The 22,435-nt window shown below is 46.8% G+C and overlaps 1 protein-coding gene and 1 pseudogene across 2 annotated transcripts in view; both read right to left on the bottom strand.

The window, feature by feature from the left end:
• C13H20orf194 (chromosome 13 C20orf194 homolog) overlaps positions 1-22,435 on the bottom strand; it is a 168,672-nt gene that overhangs the window by 34,253 nt on the left and 111,984 nt on the right. For both annotated transcript variants that reach the window (XM_010378967.2, XM_030914275.1), the window contains exons 22-28: positions 19,151-19,297; positions 18,024-18,112; positions 15,731-15,832; positions 15,343-15,460; positions 11,117-11,205; positions 8,732-8,890; positions 2,446-2,571 (exon numbers count right to left, since the gene is read on the bottom strand). In XM_010378967.2, coding sequence (XP_010377269.2) covers positions 2,446-2,571; positions 8,732-8,890; positions 11,117-11,205; positions 15,343-15,460; positions 15,731-15,832; positions 18,024-18,112; positions 19,151-19,297 — 830 coding nt within the window. The remainder of the gene's footprint in view (positions 1-2,445; positions 2,572-8,731; positions 8,891-11,116; positions 11,206-15,342; positions 15,461-15,730; positions 15,833-18,023; positions 18,113-19,150; positions 19,298-22,435) is intronic.
• Positions 16,599-17,170, bottom strand: LOC104674603 (annotated as a pseudogene).

The raw sequence follows: 22,435 nt of genomic DNA, 5'->3' as shown, positions 1-22,435 counted from the left end.
GCCATTCTCCTGCCTCAGCCTCCCGGGTAGCTGGGACTACAGGCGCCACCACCTCGCCCGGCTAGTTTTTTTTGTAGTTTTTAGTAGAGACGGGGTTTCACCGTGTTAGCCAGGATGGTCTCCATCTCCTGACCTCGTGATCCGCCCGTCTCGGCCTCCCAAAGTGCTGGGATTACAGGCTTGAGCCACCGCGCCCAGCTCCTTCTTAACTCAGAAGGTGAATGAAAAGCAGGAGACTGAATTACAAGTGAAGCAGGAGGTGGGGGTGACTGATCCAAAGCGTGAGTTACTTAACAACTGTAGCACTGCAGTAGGCTCTAGAGAAAAACTCATATTCTCACAGGACTTCAGAACTCCTAAAACATCACAAGACCTGCCTCAGGGAAGAAAGCTAACACTAACGGGGATAGCTGCCTTTTATGGAGTTCCTCCTGTGAGCAAGGCACTGTGCAGGCAGTTCACGAACGTGATCTTGCTCTGTCGTCCTGTCCTCTCTGTGCCTCAGGTATCTAATAGATGAAAGGCGTGGGTTTAGGATGGCTCAACACACTAAGTTTGCCCAGTGTCTCACAGGCAGCTGGGAGGCAGCAGGGCTAAGGCAGGGACCCAGGTCTGTTTGGCACCACAGAGGTCCTGTGTTTTCTTCCCTGACAATTGGGATGCTGGCTGAAGTCACTCTTCTGAATGGCTGTTGGTCTAGCTGGCAGGTATTAATGATGTTCACAACGCTGGGGGAGTTTCTCTCCTGGAATTTCCTTGGTGGCAGCAAATCTTCATCCTTTTGTTTGATTTCTGACAACAGCCAGTCATACACCATTTGAAACCAAATCTGGTAGATGAGCTGGGTGAATATCAGGTTGGGCTGTGGATCCTGTTTCCTTACCTGACTCCCTCATAGTTTCTGAAGAATTCCAAGGAGGAAAACCCATGTGCTATACGTGGGTCAAAGGGGCTGGAACAAGGGAAGATACAGCCACACCACAGTTTCCCAAGAACAGAACTCACTGACTTCACTGTGCTCACAGTCCACAGACGGCTGCTGCACAGTAAGCATTCCTTTACTTATTTTAATTTTTAAAGTTTTACTTAAAAGAATTTAAACAGCCTGTAATCCCAACACTTTTGGAGGCTGAGGTGGGCAGATCATCTGAGGTTGGGAGTTCGAGACCAGCCTGACCAACACGGAGAAACCGCGTCTCTACTAAAAATACAAAAAAATCAGCCGGGCATGGTGGTGCATGCCTGTAATCCCAGCTAATTGGGAGGCTGAGGCAAGAGAATCACTTGAACCTGGGAGGTAGAGGTTGCAGTGAGCTGAGATCACGCCACCATTGCACTCCAGCCTGGACAACAAGAGTGAAATTCCATCTCAAAAAAAAAAAAAAAATTTTTTTTAAACAATGGAGCAACTGTTCAGTTGGTGAAGGAAGTCAACTCACTTTTTTGAGATAGCATCTCACTTTGTTGCCCAGGTTGGAGTGCAGTAGCATGAACACAGCTTACTGCAGCCTCATCATGCAATCCTCCAGCCTCAGCCTCCCAAGTAGCTGGGACTACAGGCGCTCCCTACCACACCTGGTTAATTTATTTTTTTTGGCAGAGACGGGGTCTTGCTATGTTACCCAGGCTGCTCTTGAACTCCTGGGCTCAAGCATCCTCCAACCTTCCATCTTCCAAGTGTGCTGAGATTATAGGCATGAGCCACTGTGCCCTGCCTGATTTTGTTACTTAAATTTTTATATTCCATAATCATGTTCACCCAATTTTAGTCTTATTTCTATATTTAAATAGGTTATATACTCAACTTCAGTCCTTTTATGCCTTATAAAAAAATTTTTTTTTTTTGAGACAGTCTTGCTTGCTCTGTCACCCAGGCTGGGGTGCAGTGGCATGATCGCGGCTCACTGCAACCTCCACCTCCTGGGTTCAAGCGATTTTTGTGCCTCAGCCTCCTGAGTAGCTGGGATTACAGGTGTGTGCCACCACTCCTGATTAATTTTTGTATTTTTAGTAGAAATGGGATTTTGCCAGGTTGGCCAGGCTGGTCTCGAACTCCCGTCCTCAAGTGATATGCCTGCCTTGGCCTCCCAAAGCGCTGGGATTACACGTATGAGCCACTGCACCTGGCCTTAAGTTATTTTTCAACAATATTTAGAACATACATGTTGGAGCACCCATTTATTTAGCAGATATTTCATAAGTCCTTACTATGTACTAACTATTAAACAGAAATAGTTCTCCCTCACAAAAGCTAAGTTTGTCTTCCATAATTCCTCTCTTTTCTTTGGCTACAAGTCCAAAGGAGTCTATTGAGGACCTAGCACTAATAAAAGAACAGCATTTACTACATACAAGGTGACTAATGCATTCCAAAAGATCTGTCTCCTTCTGGTGGGTGGAAACAAATTACTTTCAGTACACTTACACACCATATCCTGTATCTACCTGTGCTCCATGTAGCAACTCATGGGCTCCACACATGCTGTGATGGCACCAATGGTGAAGGAGGCCTTGACATTTGAGTCTGGGTGCGTCTGCAGGGCCTGGACAACATCAATAACATCTGTGTAGCTGGGGAAGGTAAAAAAAGGAATGATTAGTTTACTGACTGGCATTGCAAAGTGGAGGAAGAGGGGAATCCCGAATGGCTGATTGAACAAGGATGCAAAGAAAACCAAAAGGAAGAGCCTGCAATCTGGTCCCTTGGTGTCACTCCACTTCATGACATGCAGCCCCTGGAATCTACAGTGTTGCTACATTCCCAAGTTCCATTAGTCCTCATAACTGTGCAAGAGTGACTGGAAGAACCACCCTGCTCTGGAGGTAAAAGGAAGCCGGCAGGTGACCCTGGAGCTCTGAGGGTGGGACCTAGTGTCCTTAGGCCTGTTTTCTAATCAAGTTAGGAGCTCCTGCCACTTGCCTATTTTCTTTAGTAGCTCCTTTCTCTCCTTCCCACGTCTCAGAACATACAGGAAAGAGAGTGCGTCTGGACCCATCCAGGTCAGCAGACTCATCCATGCCAAATACAGCTCACACTGGTATCTCCTGCCTGGAACTCTCTCCAAACTCCAAACTCGTTGTCCTTTTCAGCAGAAGGACTCTACTCTTTCAGATGCTAGGCTCAAAGAATTTTTTTTGGTCTCCTTTGACTCCATTTTTTCCTGTCTTCAAAATATAACTAGAAGACATCACTGCTTACACCCCCACACTCCCACTGGGTCCAAACTGTTATAATCTCTTGCTTAGATCACCCCATCAGCCTCCCAGCTGTCGCTGCTTCTGTCCTTGCCTCTCTCTGATCTGTTTTCAACACAGATGCCAGAGGGATATGCTAAACCCAGAGTCAGATCATGTCATTTCTCTGCTCAAAACCCTCTGGTGGCTTCCATCTCACACTGTGTGAAAGCCAAAGCCTTTACAATATGCCAGGCAGCCCTCTATGATTTGACCCCCTACGGAGCAGCGAAGAATTTCATCTACTATCACTTCCCTTTCCCTAATCCAGCTACTTTGGTTTCCTGGCTCTTTTCTGAACATGCCAGGCATACTTCTACCTCTGCATTCTTTGCTCCCCTGGCTGGAATGTTCTTTTCCTCAGGTATCTGCATGAGTGGTTCTCTCTCCCTTCAGGTCTCTGCTCAGGAGGCATCTTATGGAGAGGCATCCTCTGACTTCATACACCCGGTGTGATCCAGCAACCCTCCTTTCTTGGCATTCCCTGCCTCCTGTTCCAAGTTTCTTCAAGGCCCCAATCAGCAGCTATTTATACCCTATTTTCTCATTTATTTCTTTATTGTCTCCATAATAAGAATGTCAGGTGGTACTGTAATCTCTGCTGCCTAAAGGAGGGTAGGTGAATACACTGGATGTTCAACCCTAAGCAGGCCCCTGGCCACTTCAAGAGGTGGACCTAGCCTCTTCACCTAGTAGAGGAGAACTCTTTCCTGATTGATCCAGCCTATCACCAAAAGGTTTGTTCCTATGGAAGAAAGTCAAACCTAATGGGCAGCCCATCTAATCAGATGGGCCTGGTTTAGTTTGAGCCCTTTGGAAGCCAGTGGTGGTGGTGTGGACAGGTACAGCCTGCTTGAGTTGTTCTTGAGTTCCTATGAACAACTCATCTGTAAAAAGGCCCTTGGCTTTATCTGCAGACTACAATACTCCACCCCACCCCACCCCAGGTTCTCCTGAGTCCTGATCAGCTGACAGGGCTTCAGTAGAGAATGGGGTGTACTAGGTTCTAGAGTTCCACCGGGGGGCCTGACAGCCCTCTGCTCACAGCCTTCTCTTCTTCAGGGCTTCTCCCCCTACCTGGGCATGTGTATATGACCACATGGGGCTCTTTCCACTGAGTGCCTGGCTGGGCCTGGATGCCAGGAGAGTCCAATCCACAACATGCACTGCCAGGCCCAAACAGAAGCATGCCTGGTAAGCAGGGCTGGCGTGTGCATGCTGTCCCGCATCCCTCTCTGGCGGTGTTTAATGGAGTTAATGGATTTAACTCTTAGGGTTAATGTGAAACATGTGCTCACTCAGACTGTAGGCTTAAATTGCAAACATAAAACAGCCTACAGGAGACTTCAGTGTAAGCAGTACAGACTCATTTCTTAGGGGAGCAAAGGACAACTGAAAAGGATTCACAAGTCATGCTTGAGGAGTCATTTTAATATAACAGGATTTCCCTTAGAGAGGGTGGCTGGGGAATTTCTAGGTTTTCAGAGCATTTCATTAATTTTCATTGACCTTAATGGAAAAAGGTTACAGTAAAAAACAGGCCCCTGTCTCCTTGATGAGACCTCTGCATCTGGGCACTGCCCCAAGAGAAGAATGCCCTGGGCCATTCACTCTATCCATTAGGGGAATCCCTGCTAGAACCTCCCTTCCTCCCCAGCCCCATAATCATCCTGGGTGAGGGCTCCAGACAGAAAGAGCACCCCTCACCCAGAAGGAAGCACCCCACTCAAGTTACTAGAGTCTCTCTTTTTTTTTTTTTTTTTTTTTTTGAGACAGAGTCTCGCTCTGTTGCCCAGACTGGAGTGCAGTGGCAGGGTCACAGCTCACCGCAAACTCTGCCTCCCAGGCTCAAGCGATCCTCCTGCCTCAGCCTCCTGAGTAGCTGGGACCATAGGTGTGCACCACCACACCCACCTAATTTTTTGTATTTTTGGTAGAGACAGGGTTTCATCATGTTGCTCAGGCTGCTCTCAAACTCCTGAGCTCAAGTGATTCACCCACTTTGGCCTCCCAAAGTGTTGGGATACAGGTGTGAGCCATGGTGCCTGGGCTAGAGCTTGTACTAGACCACTTGGGCTAAACTGACCCAACTGTATGATGAGCGCAAAAAACTGTCTCTTCATGTTTGCTTCCTGTCAGTATTTTCTTTATTAAAAATAAAAACAAAACAAAAACCCAGCAGGACCTTAACTTTCTTTTCTCTGAAACAACAGATAATCTATTCAAGTCTCCTTTGGGCTCAGTCTTATGTTTGCAATTTAAGCCTACAATCTAAATGGGCACAAGTTTTTACATTAATTAATTTCAAATTTTGTTTTTGATGTAGATAATTTTAGAGAATGATTTTATAATATTCCAGGGTATAAATACAGCCCCTCATATTCTCTAAAATTAATTTTGTAAAATTCAGATTTTTCCAGTTTTACTTATATTTGTGTGTGTGTATATTAAGTTCTATTCAATTTTACAACCTGTGTAGGTTCTTATATCCATCACCATGGTCAGGATACTAAACAGTTCCAATACACAAGGATCCCTTGTGTTGCCCTTTTATTTATTTATTTATTTTTGTTTTGTTTTTGAGGCGGAGTCTCGCTCTGTCACCCGGACTAGAGTGCAGTGGCCGGATCTCAGCTCACTGCAAGCTCCGCCTCCCGGGTTTACGCCATTCTCCTGCCTCAGCCTCAGCCTCCCGAGTAGCTGGGACTACAGGAGCCCGCCACCTCGCCCGGCTAGTTTTTGTATTTTTAGTAGAGACGGGGTTTCACTGTGTTAGCCAGGATGGTCTCGATCTCCTGACCTTGTGATCCGCCCGTCTCGGCCTCCCAAAGTGCTGGGATTACAGGCTTGAGCCACCGCGCCCGGCCGTGTTGCCATTTTATAAACACGCCCACCTCCCTCCTGCTCTCCACTCCCATTCTGACCCCTGTCAATCACTAATCTGTCCTCCATTTCTAAAACTTTGTCATTTTAAAATACATAAATTCAATTTTTAAAACAACAACTAACAGTTCCACTCGATGTCAAAGTTTAAGTATATTGCCCCATCACTTCACTAAATTGAGTGGCATCAGGCCACTCTAAGGGCTAAAGAAATCTCTGTCCCATATTACAAGTTTCCCCAAATAATGCTATAAATGAAAGTAAAGCCAGGCCGGGCATGGTGGCTCATGCCCGTAATCTCAACACTTTGGGAGGCTGAGGTGCAAAGATTGCTTGAGTTCAAGAGTTCAAGACCAGCCTGGGCAACATAGGGAGACCCATCTCTAAAAACAAAGGCCAGAAACTGGGCGTGGTGGCTCACATCTATAATCCCAGCACTCTGGGAGGCCAAGGCAGGTGGAACACGTGAGGTCAGGAATTCAAGACCAGCCTAACCAAGATGGTGAAACTCCATCTCTACTAAAAATATAAAAATTAGCCAGGTGTGGTGGTGAGTGCCTGTAATCCTAGCTACTTGGGAGGTTGAGGCACAAGAACTGCTTGAACCCGGGAAGCGGAGGTTGCAGTGAGCCAAGATTATGCCATTGTACTCCAGCCTGGACGACAGAGCGAGACTCTAACTCAAAAAAAAAAAAAAAAAGGCCAGGAGTGGTGGCTCAAGCCTGTAATCCCAGCACTTTGGGAGGCTGAGGTGGGTGGATCACCTGAGGTCAGGAGTTCGAGACCAGCCTGGCCAACATAGTGAAATCTGATCTCTCCTAAAAAATACGAAAATTAGCCGGGTGTGGTGGCGTGTACCTGTAATCCCAGCTACTTGGGAGGCTGAGGTGGGAGTATTGCTTGAACTTGGGAGGTGGAGGTTGCAGTGAGCTGAGATCGCGCCACTGCACTCTAGCCTGGGTGACAGAGCAAGACTCCATTTCAAAAAAAAGAAAAAAAAGAAAATAAAGTCATATTCAAGGAATACAATTCTTAATATGAGAAGCATCTAGGATCTCCCATCACCAACAATCTAAATAACGGGCATGAAGGCCCAGTCCCAAGACGATGGACATGCTATAAAGGAGGGTGCTACATGGGCCCAGCTGGTAAGAAAAGTGTCTTAGTGAAGAGCCACAGCATTTAGCTGGTATTCTGACTGGAGTCCTCTAGGAAATTGACTAGAGGTCCCCATATCCTGGGGCTGTGATGGGGCAAAGTCTGGGTTTGCAGTATAAGAGTGGGCTGGTCACACTATCACTGTAGTTTAGAAGCAGCCAGGAAAGCTGACGCTTTTGCAGACTTGTAAAGTCAGAGACAAGAAGTCAGTGATGCTCTCTGAAGAGACAGAAGATGGAAATGATCTCACCTACACATTGTCAAGCTGCTGAATTCATCTCCAGCTCCACACCCTCAGTGACTCTCAACTGGTGGGAGCAGGAGGTGAAGCAGATGGGCCAACCCATTCCTTTGACGAGTAGAAACAATGGAAAACCAAAAGAAAACAAGTGGTTTCAACCCCAGACTCTTCCTCTGGTTTCTAGGACCTCAGCCCACAAGCAGGACAAAAGGGCTGATAGAAGGGAAGCTGGAGGCAAGGTGTGAGAACAAGGCTCGAAAGGGAAAGATGGCCTGCTAGGGTACACTGTCCCACCTGCCTCCTTCCTCAGACCACCCTCCTAGCTTTCCTCCAATTTCCATTATCACAGCCAGGACACGAAAAGGGGCTTTGGATTGGGACCAATTCTTTACTGGAAACAACTAGCCAATTGCAAACACTAACATAGCACAAAAGCACTTTGTAAGAACTGCCAAAAGCTTCTTTATTACCAACCATAACAACACTAGTGAAAAGCACGGCTCCTGTTTTCCTGACTGCGCATTCCCCTCTGGGCCTGGGGTGGTGATGGGTCTGTGAGGGGCTCCTCCTTGAAAGGCCTTAGAACAGGTCAAGAGAACCTCCTTTTGGCAAGGGTCCCCTGCAGCAGTGGTACAAGCTCTGTCAAACCTGCCCTCCTATGTTGCACACTCACAATAATCATGCTTACAGAGACTTCATGAGCTAGTCAGCCTATAATTACAGTTCTGCACACAGCCATGAAAGGCGAGCTTCTTACCCAACATGAATATTCCCACACCTCACTGAAAGTCCCAGTAAACTCTCCTGGGCCAGTCAGCCAGGTCATGGTGAGGCTGGAGCCTGCAGAGTATGAGGGTCATCTCTGCAATTCCACAAGAGGGAGAACTGAAACAGAAGAAGCTCCCTTATTTAGATGATGAAGGAAAACTTAGGGACCACTACTGTTCCAAGAATTACCAGTGAATCTTGCCAGGTTCCCTAATTCCCCATCTTGTGGGGATACGATGATGTTAAATCCAAACTTAAAACTTGTGTGCAAGCTATATTAGCCTATAGGCCATAGGGTCATTGCTCACTTAAGGCTTCCCTGTAGTGCAGACACTGTTCACGTATGTGGAGTCTGTTCTGTGCTTCAGGTTTGTTACACATAAAATAAGAGTAATGGCAAGGTCGTCACCCTGATTCGACCGTTCCCAGGAGACTTCCAATGCTCACCCTTGTAACACCACCAGCAGTCTGGTCTTCTTGTGGATGTAGGCTGACTGGCGGGCAGAGCGGTTCTGCTGGGCCTCCAGGGCATTGGAAAGGTATCTCTGGAAGTGTGCAGCATGAAAACATTCGGAGCTGTCCATGATTTGGCGATACACCATCCATCTGGAAAGGGAAAATGTAACCTCAGAATGGGGGCCACCTGATGACCTGGCCCCATATGTTCAGCCATGGATTCAAATGTGACAGTGACTCCTAAAGCCATTCTGCCCAGTGAATCCATTCAGGAGAAAGCCATCCTGGCCTCACAGAAAAAAGGCAGAGGGCACTGGATGGGTTGGAAGCCCAGTATCCTGAAACCACTGTCACTGGGGCTTTTGATAGGAAACCCCTTGCCACAGGGAAAATGGTCAGGTAAGTACTTGAACAACAGACATCAGAGGTAAGACTCCTTCTGACCAGGCAGTCACTTTCTGAAGGACCATGCAAAAGATGGCTTCAGTTAGTCTCTTGCTAAGAATAAGAAATGGGCAGGGCTGGCCGGGCATGGTGGCTCATGCCTGTAATCCCAGCACTTTGGGAGGCCGAGGCGGGCGGATCACCTGAAGTCGGGAGTTCAAGACCAGCCTGACCAACTGGTCTTGGAGAAACCCTATCTCTACTAAAAATATAAAATGGGCAGGGTGTGGTGGCACATGCTTGTAATCCCAGCTACTTGGGAGGCTGAGGCAGGAGAATCGCTTGAACCCGGGAGGCGGGTGCTGCAGTGAGCCAAGATCACACCACTGCACTCCAGCCTGGGCAACAAGAGTGAAACTCCATCTCAAAAAAAAAAAAAAAGAAATGGGCAGGGTGAATAATTCAGAATGTTTATAGAACAAAAACACTAGACACGAGGAACTGGTTAGACATTTAGTACTTAATAAATGAGGTCCCATATTTCCTGAGCATCGCTCTGTAATCTGCCTCCCCATTCCCCATAGTATCTCATCCTAAACTGCTGACTCTATGCAATTTCAGGCTTCTAAATTTCTTTATGGCCTCCTGCAGGATGCCTTACTTTGGGGTAGGCTGACTAGATATTAAACGCCTGGTTCAATCAGCAAGGGTTGTTTAGTAATCTGACAGCCAGGGGGAAGTGAAGGATGAATGATTTTCCTGATTTCACCTGGGCCAACCTGTTCCAGCTGCATCTGAACTCAGGCAGTCTCCTTGTGCTCATGGAAGGATCATGACATCCACCAGCTCCTAAGTTTTTATAACCATCATGACCCTGAATTTCCCTGCTGATCACTCCCAGGCCTCTGCACTTGCTTGACCTGCTGCTACAATGCTCTCCCCCAGTAGCCACATGGTTTATTCCTTAAAGTCTTTGCTCAAATGTCACCTCCTTAGTGAAGTTTTCCCAGACCACCCAATTTCAAATTGGAATCTAAGGCACATAGTAGCATGTGCCTGTAATCTCAGCTACTTTGTAGAATGAGGTGGGAGGATCACTTGAGCTCAGGAGTTTGAGACCAGCCTGGACAACATAGCAAAACCCCATCTCTAAAAAATTTTTAAAAAATTAGTTGGGTGTGATGGTGCACACCTGTAGTCCTGCCTACTTGGGAGGGTGAGGTGGGAGGATAATTTGAACCCAGGAGTTTGAGGCTACAGCGAACTATGATTGTGCCACTGTACCCGAGTTTGGGTGACAGAGAGACTCTATCTCCAAAAAAAAAAAAAAAACAGAAAACTGGAACCCCACTTCCAGCCCTGCACTTCCTATAACCTTCCCTGCTCTATTTTCTGTTGTTTTGTTTTTTAATCAGAGTCTCACTCTGTTGCCCAGGCTGGGATGCAGTGGCGCAATCTCATCTCACTGCAGCCTCGCCCTCCTGGGTTCAAGTGATTCTCCCATCTTAGCCTCCCGAGTAGCTGGGACTATAGGTGCGTGCCGCCACATTCAGCTAATTTTTGCAGGTTTCACCATGTTGCCAAGACTGGTCTCAAATTCCTGGGCTCAGGCGATCCACCCCTTTTTGCCTCCCAAAGTGCTGGGATTACAGGTGTGAGCCACAGAACCCGGCCCCTTCTCTGCTTTATTTTCTCCATAGAACTTTTCACTAGTTAATATACTTTTCCTTATCTGTCTGTCTTCCCAAACTAGAATGTAAGCTCCATTAAGGGCAGAGATTTTCAAGTCTGTTTGTTCATCAATGTATTCTCTCATACTCAGACCAGTGCCTGGCATACAGGAAGTGCTCAGTAGAGCATATTAAATGAATGGCTGACTACCGTGCTGATACCAGTCCCACCAAGGCCAGTACATGTCTAAGGTTTTCCAATGCCTAGGCAGGCCCAAGTTAGAATCCCTTTCCCCAAAGCAAAGGCAGCAGCCATACTAACCTGCCATATTCTTTATGCAGAGTGACCAGAAAAGCACAGAGCTCGCTAGCGTGACAGCCCGGGAGGCCAGTTACAATGCTGATAATTACCTACATGAAGAAAAAGTCATAGGTTTGCAATTCAACTGCATTGCATTGTGTAAGAAGAGGTTAAGAGAACTGACTTCTGGTGCCAAGCATTGTGGGTCTGAACCTCAGTATGACCTCTTACTAACTCTGTGACCTTTGGCCAATGACAGAACCTACATTATAAAGTGGGTGTGAGTAGCCGGGCGTGGTGGCGGGCGCCTGTAGTCCCAGCTACTCGGGAGGCTGAGGCAGGAGAATGGCGGGAACCCGGGAGGCAGAGCTTGCAGTGAGCTGAGATCTGGCCACTGCACTCCAGCCTGGGCGACAGAGCGAGACTCCGTCTCAAAAAATAAAAAAAATAAAAAATAAAATAAAGTGGGTGTGAGGATTAACTGGGTTAACATAAGCAAAGTGTTTAGAACAGTGCTTGGCACATAGCAAACACCATATAAAATGTAGTGTTACTAGTCTAATTTTTACTAGAGTAGTAACACTAATTAGAGCAGATTGTGAATAGATTAGTTAAAATACAATGCATTAAAGGACCTACCTGCTTGAGACCACAGATCTCTTCTGTAAAGCAGACATTCAGGCATATTATGACTTTTTTCCCAGTAGTAACATTTCTTAGGAAAACACTGGGCAGAAAGGAGGTCTGGGACAAAAATGCCCCAGGCTACACTGGTGTGGTAAACTAGGGCAGAGGACAGGAGACTGGTGCTGGGGATGCTTCTGCCTGGTTGCCTGTGCCCTCTAAGTCACATGGTCAGGGCTAAGCAGGGCTAAGTTTTTTTTTTTGAGATGCAGTCTCACTCTGTTGCCCAGGCTGAAGTGCTGTGGCGTGATCTCAGCTTACTACAACCTCCACCTCCTGGGTTCAAGAGAGTCTCCTGCCTCAGCCTCCCAAGTAGCTGGGATTACAGGCATGTGCTACCACACCTGGCTCATTTTTGTATTTTTAGTAGAGACAGGGTTTCACCATGTTGGCCAGACTGGTCTCGAACTCCCGACCTCGGGTGATCCACTGACCTTGGCCTCCCAAAGTGCTGGACTTACAGGCGTGAGCCGCCGCGTCTGGCCGACCGGGACTAAGTCTTAACTCACTGTGTGTGTGAAGCACCTGTGATTCTAGAAGAGGAGAAGAGTGGCCAGGCTGAACTGTCCTAACTTTATTATACACCCACAGGAAAACAGGTCCCCTTTTCAGGTAGATATTCCAAAGCAACTTAAGAAATTCACTGAAAAAGGAGGCATCAGGCAGGTGAGGACAGGAACCACGTAATCACCGAGGGAGGTCTATATAAATGACTTGGTGTGGCAAGTGCCTCTGTAAGTTTTTTTTCTTTTTTTTGAGACGGAGTCTCCCTCTGCTGTCAGGCTGGAGTGCAGTGTGCAATTTTGGCTCACTGCAACCTCTGCCTCCTGGGTTCAAGTGATTCTCCTGCCTCAGCCTCCTGAGTAGCTGGGACTACAGGTGCCGACCACCATGCCCAGCTAATTTTTTGTATTTTTAGTACAGACGGGGTTTCACCATGTTGGCCAGGATGGTCTCCATCTCTTGACCTCGTGATCCACCTGCCTTGGCCTCCCAAAGTGCTGGGATTACAGGCGTGAGCCACCACACCCAGCCTGTAAGTTTTATTTCACAATACACAAGACTCACTGGGACAGGCCCAGTCACAAATATGCTAAAGCTAAGCCTGGAAACACTCATCACTTGAGTTACCCACATCAGCACAGAGAAGACGGCCGTGAATCCCTCTTCTTTTGTAGGACCCAGAAGCTGTCTCTTGTTCCCTCTGACCAGGGCCTCTACACCGTACCCCTTTCTACCCCTCAGGCAGTACTCCATGTTTATCCTCCTCCCATCCAGCTTTCCCTGTCTTCGTTCCTATTCCTCAGTGCCCAGGTCTCAGCCCCTCAAATTACAGCACATGTACATAAAGCCAGACATGTTTTTACTTTAAGGCCAGTCCAAAAGCACTATTTTTTTTTTTTTTTTGAGATGGAGTCTCGCTCCATTGCCCAGGCTGGAGTGCAGTGGTGCGATCTCAGCTTACTACAAACTCTGCTTCACGGGTTCACACAACTCTCCTGTCTTGGCCTCCCAAGGAGCTGGGACTACAGGCACCTGCCACCATGCCTGGCTAATTTTTGTATTTTTAGTAGAGATGGGGTTTCACCTTGTTGGTCAGGCTGGTCTTGAACTCCTGACCTTAGATGATCCACCTGCCTCAGCCTCCCAAAGTGCTGGGATTACAGGCATGAGCCATCCCTCCCAGCCAAGCACCTTTGAATAAAATATAAATATATATTGCACCTTTGAATAAAACATAACAAGTAGGTATTTTCAGATGCTTTACACTCTTGCCTTAGGGAAAAAAATGACGTTTCTCATTGCTTAGTGCTTTTATTTCCTTTTGCAGCTGAGTATCTTCTAGACTCGCATGGAAATAAATGCCCTCTTTGAGCCTATTAAGACTTACGGTTCTGGGCTGGGCGCGGTGGCTCATGTCTGTAAACCCAGCACTTTGGGAGGCCGAGGCAGGCAGATCACTTGAAGTAAGGAGATCAAGACCAGCCTGGCAACATGGTGAAACTCTGACTCTACTAAAAATACAAAAATTAGCTGGGCTTGGTGGCACATGCCTGTAATCCCAGCTACTGGGGAGGCTGAGGCTGGAGAATCACTTGAACCTGGGAGGCAGAGGTTGCAGTGAGCCGAGATCGGGCCACTGCACTCCAGCCTGGGCAACAGAGCAAGACTCCATTTCAAAAAAAAAAAAAAAAAAAAAAAAAAAAAAGCTGGGCATGGTGGCTCATGCCTGTAATCCCAGCACTTTGGGAGGCCGAGGCAGGTGGATCACTTGAGGTCAGGAGTTTGAGACCATCCTGGCCAACATGGTGAAACCCCATCTCTATTAAAAATACAAAAAATTAACAGGGTATGGTGGCAGGTACCTGAAGTTCCAGCTACTTGAGAAGCCGATGCAGGAGAATTGCTTAAACCCAGGTGGCGGAGGTTGCAGAGCGTGCCATTGCACTCCAGCCTAGGTGACAAAGCAAGACTCAAAAAAAAAAAAAAAGAAAAAGAAAAAAAGACCATCCTGGCTAACATGGTGAAACCCCGTCTCTACTAAAAATACAAAAAGTTAGCCGGGCGTGGGGGTGCGTGTCTGTAATCCTGGCTACTCGCGATGCTGAGGCAGGAAAATCCCTTGAACCTGGGAGGCGGAGGGTGCAGTGAGCCAAGATCACGCCACTGCACTCCCGCCTGGCCAACAGAGTGAGATTCTGTCTCAAAAAAAAAAAAAAAAAGAGACTTATGGTTCTGAAGGAACGGTGGGAAGGGGTCAAGAGGAGGAAAGTGTGAGGCAGGAGTAGATTAAAATCCACTCTGGGGGCCGGGCACAGTGGCTCACACCTGTAATCCCAGCACTTGGGAGGCTGGGGTGGGCGGATCACCTGAGGTCAGGAGTTCGAGACCAGCCTGGTCAACATGGTGAAACCCTGTCTCTACTAAAAATACAAAAATTAGCCAGGCGTGGTGATGCATGCCTGTAATCCCAGCTACTCAGGAGTCTGAGGTGGGAGAATCACTTGAGCCCAGGAGGTGGAGGCTGCAGTGAGCCAAGATCACGCCAGTGCACTCCACCCTGGGCAACAACAACAACAACAAAACCAAAACAAACAAACAAACAAACAAAACTCCACTCTGGGGAAGATAGTGTTTATAAAGTATTACTTTACTCTGCTGATTCTGGCAAGGCCTGAATAACATGGGTGCCCTTCCCTGTATTAAGCACAATGTGTCAACCACTGCCAGGTAAGTTCCTGTCACAATCAGGAAGAGCTGATAGCATGAAAGCACTGAGTAGGAGTTTAAATGTTCTTGAGAGGCCAGGGGAGGGTACGGCAAGATGCCAGGGTTTTGTCACTGTCACGAGGCTTGGCCAGGGTAAATGTAGACACCTGACACAGACATCGTATACAGTAGGTTGCATGTGTATCATTACATTTCAGGATCCAAGGAAGTGGAGAGTCCTGTAACAGGGACTCTATCTGAGTTCTTGTTGTTAACTGACACAAAAGATCCAGGGGCAGGCTCTCAAGATTATCTTCCTGTGAATTCCCAACATATCTGGTGAGCTCCTCTACCTTGTCATTTTCTACTCTGTGAGTAGGGTTGACTTCAGCTTGCTGCAGCAGGACAGGAAGATGGGTCCTCATCACAGGTTCCTGGCTAATGCTGCTGATGGTGAAATGCTGGAGAAACCTAAAAACACAAAGACAATGCTATTATGTTACCATCCTAGCCTTTCCTGAAGGTGACGACTCACATGAAAAAGTTTTTACTTAATTGCTGAAAAAAAAACCTTGGAGAGATTCTCTCTAGAGACTAAAATTGTGTACAGTGTGTTTCTGGGACATTTTACAGTGATCTCTAAGAAATTACAAGAAAAAGGAGCTAAAAGGACCAACTTTGAGGTTTCTGACATTTCAAAAGCCAGAATATTAAACATCTATAAACAGAACCAGAGCTTACCAGTCCAGCTCTGGGAGTTTGGCTGAGAGTAACTTTAGGGAACTCCGTTTCTCCCCAGCAGGCTGGCTCAGGGCACTGAAGAGCTTCTGTGCACTGGAGTGCCTGGAATAACAAAAGCTCACAGATTAGAAGTCCATCTTCCTTTAGCACATACACTTTACAAAACTGGTTCTGATGTTTTCAAGCCAGAGTCCAGTGACAGAGTCAACTCTTCCAAAACACCCATTTCAGACTTAAACAAAATGAGGTGTTAGTGCATGATGACGGGTACGTCCACATAGAAAGGCTGGCCTGAAATCCCTTGATAATACCATGAGTTTCTGATTCTTGGTGGTTTTACTTCTCTTTTTTCTTTTTTTGAGACAGAGTCTCGCTCTGTCACCCAGGCTGGAATGCAGTGGCACAATCTTGGCTCATTGCAACCTCTGCCTCCCAGGTTCCAGAGATTCTCCAGCCTCAGCCTTCTGAGCAGCTGAGATTACAGGCGCATACCACCACGACCGGCTAGTTTTTGTATTTTTAGAAGAGATGAGGTATCACCTTGTTGGCCAGGTTGGTCTTGAACTCCTGACCTCAGGTGATCCACCACTTCGGCCTCCCAAAGTCCTGGTATTACAGGCGTGAACCACTGCGCCCGACCTTTTTCTTTTTTTTTTTTTTAAAGAAGCCCTTGATGTATTATGTTGAATTCTCCATATACAATGACCAGTCATGAAGACGGTCTTCTTCAGGGGAACATGGTCACAGGACTGGGGCAATCCAGGGGACTGAGAGGGAGCGTGAGGATGGGAGGCGGGGCTACCTCTTGCTATTTCACATTAGAGACAAACTATAACACAGTCCATGGGCCTGCAATCATCCCCTTTTATCATCTGGCATAATGCTTGATGTAGTTGTCCACTTTATTCTGGAAGTCCTCCTTGTCCTGCAAATGATGTTCTGCAGCTTCAATATTCAGTGGACCACCAAAATTCAAAAGATCAGTAAACAAAGAGTTTAATCCCCAAACGACATCCTGTAATGTTCTCATGGGAGCCCAGCTGTGCTGTCAATTGAATGTTCTCTCAGTAAACTCAGACATATTTCCCCTATCTCTGTGATGTTGAGGTGCCAGATCTTGGTCAGGCATTTCATTTTGGGAGGCACCATGTTGTACGCATCGGGAACTTCAAACTGAAATTTTCTACCCTGGTAGTAACCCTCATCTGGAGTTACTGTTAGCTGAAAACAGTGAAGCTTGTTTGGATCAGGAAAATGCACTTTACATGTACAAGGTAAATTAGCTTCAATTTCTGCAACCTCTGTAGTCCCAACTGCTAAGTGGGAGGATCACCTGAGCCTGGGAAGTCAACGCTGCAGTGAGCCAGGACCGCACCACTGAACAGAGTAAGACCCTGGGCTCCCCGAGACAGGTGAGACTGGCCCGGCGCCCAACATCATGCCTGGCCCGGGTCAGGGCTGTGAGAGGTGGCCCCTCATAGCTACACTGGCTCCTGGCAGTGGGGACCTTTTTTTTTGAGAAAAGGTCTTGATCCATCACTCAGGTTGAAGTGCAGTGGCACGGTCATGGCTCACTGCAACTTTTAACTCCTGGTCTCAAGTAACCCTTCCACCCCGGCCTCCTGAGTAGCTGAAACTACAGGCATGTGCCACTATACCCAGCTAATTTTTAAGTTTTTGTAGGGATGGAGTCTCACTATGTTGCCCAGGCAGGCTGGTCTCAAACTCTTGTGCTCAATTCATCCTCCTGCCTCAGCCTCCCAAAGTGTTGGGATAACAAGTGTGAGGCACTGCACGGGGCCCTCTCTTGCCTTCTATTCCCCCAAGGGCACTGGCTACCTGCAAGCTGGCAGCATTGAAATGTCTGTGTTGGCCGGGCGCGGTGGCTCAAGCCTGTAATCCCAGCACTTTGGGAGGCCGAGACGGGCGGATCACGAGGTCAGGAGATCGAGACCATCCTGGCTAACACGGTGAAACCCCGTCTCTACTAAAAAATACAAAAAACTAGCCGGGCGAGGTGGCGGGCGCCTGTAGTCCCAGCTACTCGGGAAGCTGAGGCAGGAGAATGGCGTGAACCCGGGAGGCGGAGCTTGCAGTGAGCTGAGATCCGGCCACTCCACTCCAGCCTGGGCGACAGAGCGAGACTCCGTCTCAAAAAAAAAAAAAAAGAAATGTCTGTGTTGACCCTTTCAGAAGCCAAGACCCCTGTGTTACATAATGCGAGGCATCCTGCAGAGAAAGCACGCCCACAAAGCCTAGGGAAGCAAGCACAAATATTGAAGCAGCCACTTACAATCTCTTTTGTTCCACAGATAATCCATCTTCCTGGATCACTTTTAAAGAGAGCCCTGAGTTATCCTGCTGTTGCCAGAGGGAGAAGACCTAAACAAAACAGAATTTGAGCAAAGAACACTTTAAACCCAACAACAGGATATGGAACCCACATGGGGATTTGATGGTTGTTGAAAATCTAGACTGTCATTGCAGAGAAAATGACTATAACAAACAAGTTTGCTTCAAAAATAGAGGCCTGAAGCAATTTTGTTCTGTATTTTTAAAAACCAGAATGTCTTTCTGGGTTACTCCCCCAGGGATTCTGCTCCTTGAGAGGTCAGGAAGCATGGAGAAAGGGGTCGGGTAACACTGTCCTCGCAGCAGAGGCATGTTCTCCTCTAGGGAGACAGACAGGAGTGGTTCAAGTAACTCCTGCCTAGAGGCAGAGGGATGGCTGAAGAGAATCTAAAGGGCTGTCTTTACTTTCCCAGATTGAAAGGGTAAGCACAAGGAGGTAAAAAGGTCCAGCAAAGCTGGGAGACACAGACTGGGCTGAGAAACTATTCTACAGCCAAGGTCAACTCTTGCATCCTCTATGGTCTGCGAATCTGACCTGAGGGAGGAACACTGTCCCATCACAAGCTGCTGTAACAACACCTTGAAAAGAATTCCCACTAGTCATGAGGTTAGCCATCAGTTTGGCTTTGGCTATTGCTTGGTCTCTAAGTGGGTCGTATCATTTTTGTAAACTCCCTCATCTATAATGTGCAGCCTGCCAGGTGGTACCATTCGCAAGAGGGACTGTGACCCATGGGGAAGGAGAGTACAGAGTGGCAAAGAGAACACTAATTCAGTAGGTAGGGCCCAACAATTCAATAAAGTAGCTAAATAAGAGATAACTCTAACTAGGATTTAAAGAGGACAAAGTAGATTTTTCTTAAAGGCTAAAAACTCTCTTGTTCAGTTTCTTTAGGCTCTCACCTCTCCCTGCCAACAGCGCCATTCCAGAACCTGAAGGGATGAGAAGCAGCCCTCATAACTCTGCCTCTCATCACTTCACTGTTAGCCCCAAGATGCTGCCTTACCATTTATATTGCTAGGGGGGAAAAAGTAGTAGTAGTTTTGCTGAATAATGACTGATGTTACCTCTGAGTAAAATGCTTGGTATATCTTCGATTTGGGGAAAAGGGCAATCATCAGAAAACTGCTTGATCCATGGAAATGAACTGGGAGGTGAGGAAGCAATGAGCTTTTGAAGTCTATGAGAAGAGCAGCAACAGTACTGGTGGAATCCTAAAGAGAAAAGGAGGGAGCATCAGCAAGAAGGGCATCTGCGCAATTATAGCACTCACAACTACTGCCAGAACACACAGAATCAATTTCGATACAATTATTGTCACATTATGTAGTTCACTGGGGTTTGGTATAGATGTGCTTTACTTATAGGAGATACAGGAAATAAAAGGATTTTTTTTTTTTTTGAGACAGGGTCTTGCTCTGTCACCCAGGCTAGAGTGTGATGGCTCACTGAAGCCTCGACCTCCTGGGCTCAAGCAATTCTTCTGCCTCAGCCCTTCAAGTAGCTGAGACTACAGACACATGCCACCATGCCTGGCTACTTTTTTTTAAACTTTTTGCAGAGACAGGGGCTTTCTATGTTGCCCAGGCTGGTCTCAAACTCCTGGTCTCAAGTGATCCTCCCACCTTGGCCTCCCCAAGTGTTGGGATTACAGGAGTGAGCCACCACCCCTAATCTGGATTTTTTCCCCTAAAGTGAAAATGTTATCTCAAAATTCGTTCTAGGATATTAATCCCTTATCAGATAAATGATTTGTGAATGTTTTCTTCCATTCTGAGGATTGTCTTTTCACTCTCTGGATAATGTCCTTTAATACACAGAAGTTTTAAATATTGACAGAGTCCAATTTACATATTTTTTCATTTGCTGTCTGTGCTTTTAGTATCACATCCAAGAAATCATTGCCAAATCCAATATCATCAAGATTTTCTCCTGTATTTTCTTCAAAGAGTTTTACCATTTTAGCTCTGTGTTTTTTTTTTTTTTTTTTTGAGACGGAGTCTCACTCTGTCGTCCAGGTTGGAGTGCAAAAGCGCGATCTCAGCTCGCTGCAACCTCCGCCTCCTGGGTTCAAGCAATTCTCCTGCTTCAGCCTCCCGAGTAGCTGGGACTACAGGTGCGTGCCACCATGCCCAGCTAATGCTTGTATTTTCAGTAGAGATGGGGTTTCACTATGCTGGCCAGGCTGGTCTCAAACTCCCAACCTCATGATCTGCTCGCCTCCGCCTCCCAAAGTGCTGGGATTGCATATTGTTTTAGCTCTTAACGTTTATGTTTTTGATCCATTTTCAGTTAATTTATTGTACAGGGCATAAAGTAAAGGTCAAACTTCATTCTCTTGCACACGGATATCTAGTTTTCCCAGCACCATTTTTTTTTTTTTGAGACAGGGTCCCACTCAGGGCACCTGTGTCCAGGTTGGAGTGCAGTGGCGCCATCTTGGCTCACTGGCCTCCGCCTCCTGGGTTCAAGCAATTCTCATGCTTCAGCTTCCTGCCTGGCTGGGATTACAGGCGCCCGCCCACCACACCCAGCTAATTTCTGTATTTTTAGTACAGACAGGGTTTTGCCATGTTGGCCAGGCTGGTCTCGAACTCTTAGCCTCAAGCAATCTGCCGTCCTCGGCCTCCCAAAGTGCTGGGATTACAAGCATGAGCCACCGCACCAGGCCTCTCAGCACCATTAGTTAAAAAGACTGTCCTTTTGACACTGAATGGTTCTGGCATCCTTGTCAGAAATGATTTGATACAAAAGTTTATTTCTGGGCTCTCCATGGGTCTAGTCCACTGGTCCATATGCCTGACCTTCTGCCAGTACCACACTGTTAGGTCACTGTAGCTTTGCAGAGAGTTTCGAAACAAGAAAATTTATGTGTTACAACTTTCTTCTTCTTTTTTTTTTTTTTTTTGAGACGGAGTCTTGCTCTGTTGCCCAGGCTGGAGTGCAGTGGCCGGATCTCAGCTCACTGCAAGCTCCGCCTCCCGGGTTTTACGCCATTCTCCTGCCTCAGCCTCCCAAGTAGCTGGGACTACAGGCACCTGCCACCTCGCCCGGCTAGTTTTTTGTACTTTTAGTAGAGACGGGTTTTCACCGTGTTAGCCAGGATGGTCTCGATCTCCTGACCTCGTGATCCGCCCGTCTCGGCCTCCCAAAGTGCTGGGATTACAGGCTTGAGCCACCGCGCCCGGCTACAACTTTCTTTTTCAAGATTGTTTTCAACAATCAGGGTCCCTTGAGAGTCTATATATTCTATATGAAGTTTAGGATGGGTTTTCCTATTTCTTTCTTTCTTTTTTTTTTTGAAACATAGTTTTCACTCTGTTACCCAGTTTGGAGTGTAGTGGCACAATCTTGGCTCACTGCAACCTCTGCCTCCCAGGTTCAAGCGATTCTTGTGCCTCAGCCTTCCGAGTAGCTGGGATTATAGGTATGTGCCACCACATCTTCCTAATTTTTGTATTATTAGTAGAGACAGGGTTTCACCATGCTGGCCAGGTTGGTCTCAAACTCCTGACCTCAAGTGATCCACCCGCCTCAGCCTCTTAAAGTGCTGGGATTGTGTGAGCCACCACGCCCGGTAGGGTTTTCCTATCTGCAAAAAATGCCATTGGGATTTTGATACGGACGGCACTGAACCTGTAGATTGCGTTGGGCAGTACTGTCTTAATATTAAGTCTTCTGATTCATGAACATGAATGTTTTTCTTTCATTTAGGTTGTCTTTAATTTTTCTGCAATATTTTACAGTTTTCAGTGTAAATCTCTTGTTTTCTTGGTTAAATTTACTCCTTAGTACTTTAGTGTTTTTGATGCTAATGTAAATTGTTTTCTTTTTTTGAGACAGGGTCTCACTCTGTTGCTCAGGCTAGAGCACAGTGTGGCATGATCACAGCTCACTACAGCTGCTGCCTCCTGGGCTCAGGAGATCCCCCCACCTCACCTCTCAAGTAGCTTGGGACTATAGACATGTGCCACCATGCCCCACTAATTTAAAAAAATTTTTTGAGGCTGGGTGCACTCCAGCCTGGGTGACAAAGCAAGACTCCATCTAAATAATCATCATCATCATCATCATCTTTTGTAGAGATGGAGTTTCACCACGTTACCCAGGCTTGTCTCAAAGTCCTGGACTCAAGTGATCCACCTGCCTTGGCCTCCCAAAGTGCTGGCATTACAGGCTTCAGCCACTGCATCCAGCCCTGGAATTGTTTTATTAGTATCTTTCTCAGATTGTTCACTGGTAGGGCATATAAATGAAACTCATTTTGAAAAAAATTATAAAAATAGAACAGAGAAGAAAGTTAAAAAAAAAAATAATCGAAAGTCCCATCACCTATACCCAACTAAAGCTAA

The sequence above is a fragment of the Rhinopithecus roxellana genome, chromosome 13, assembly GCF_007565055.1.
Source record: "Rhinopithecus roxellana isolate Shanxi Qingling chromosome 13, ASM756505v1, whole genome shotgun sequence".
Classification (NCBI taxonomy): Eukaryota; Metazoa; Chordata; class Mammalia; order Primates; family Cercopithecidae; genus Rhinopithecus; species Rhinopithecus roxellana.
This window is presented reverse-complemented; position numbering and strand designations above follow the sequence as displayed.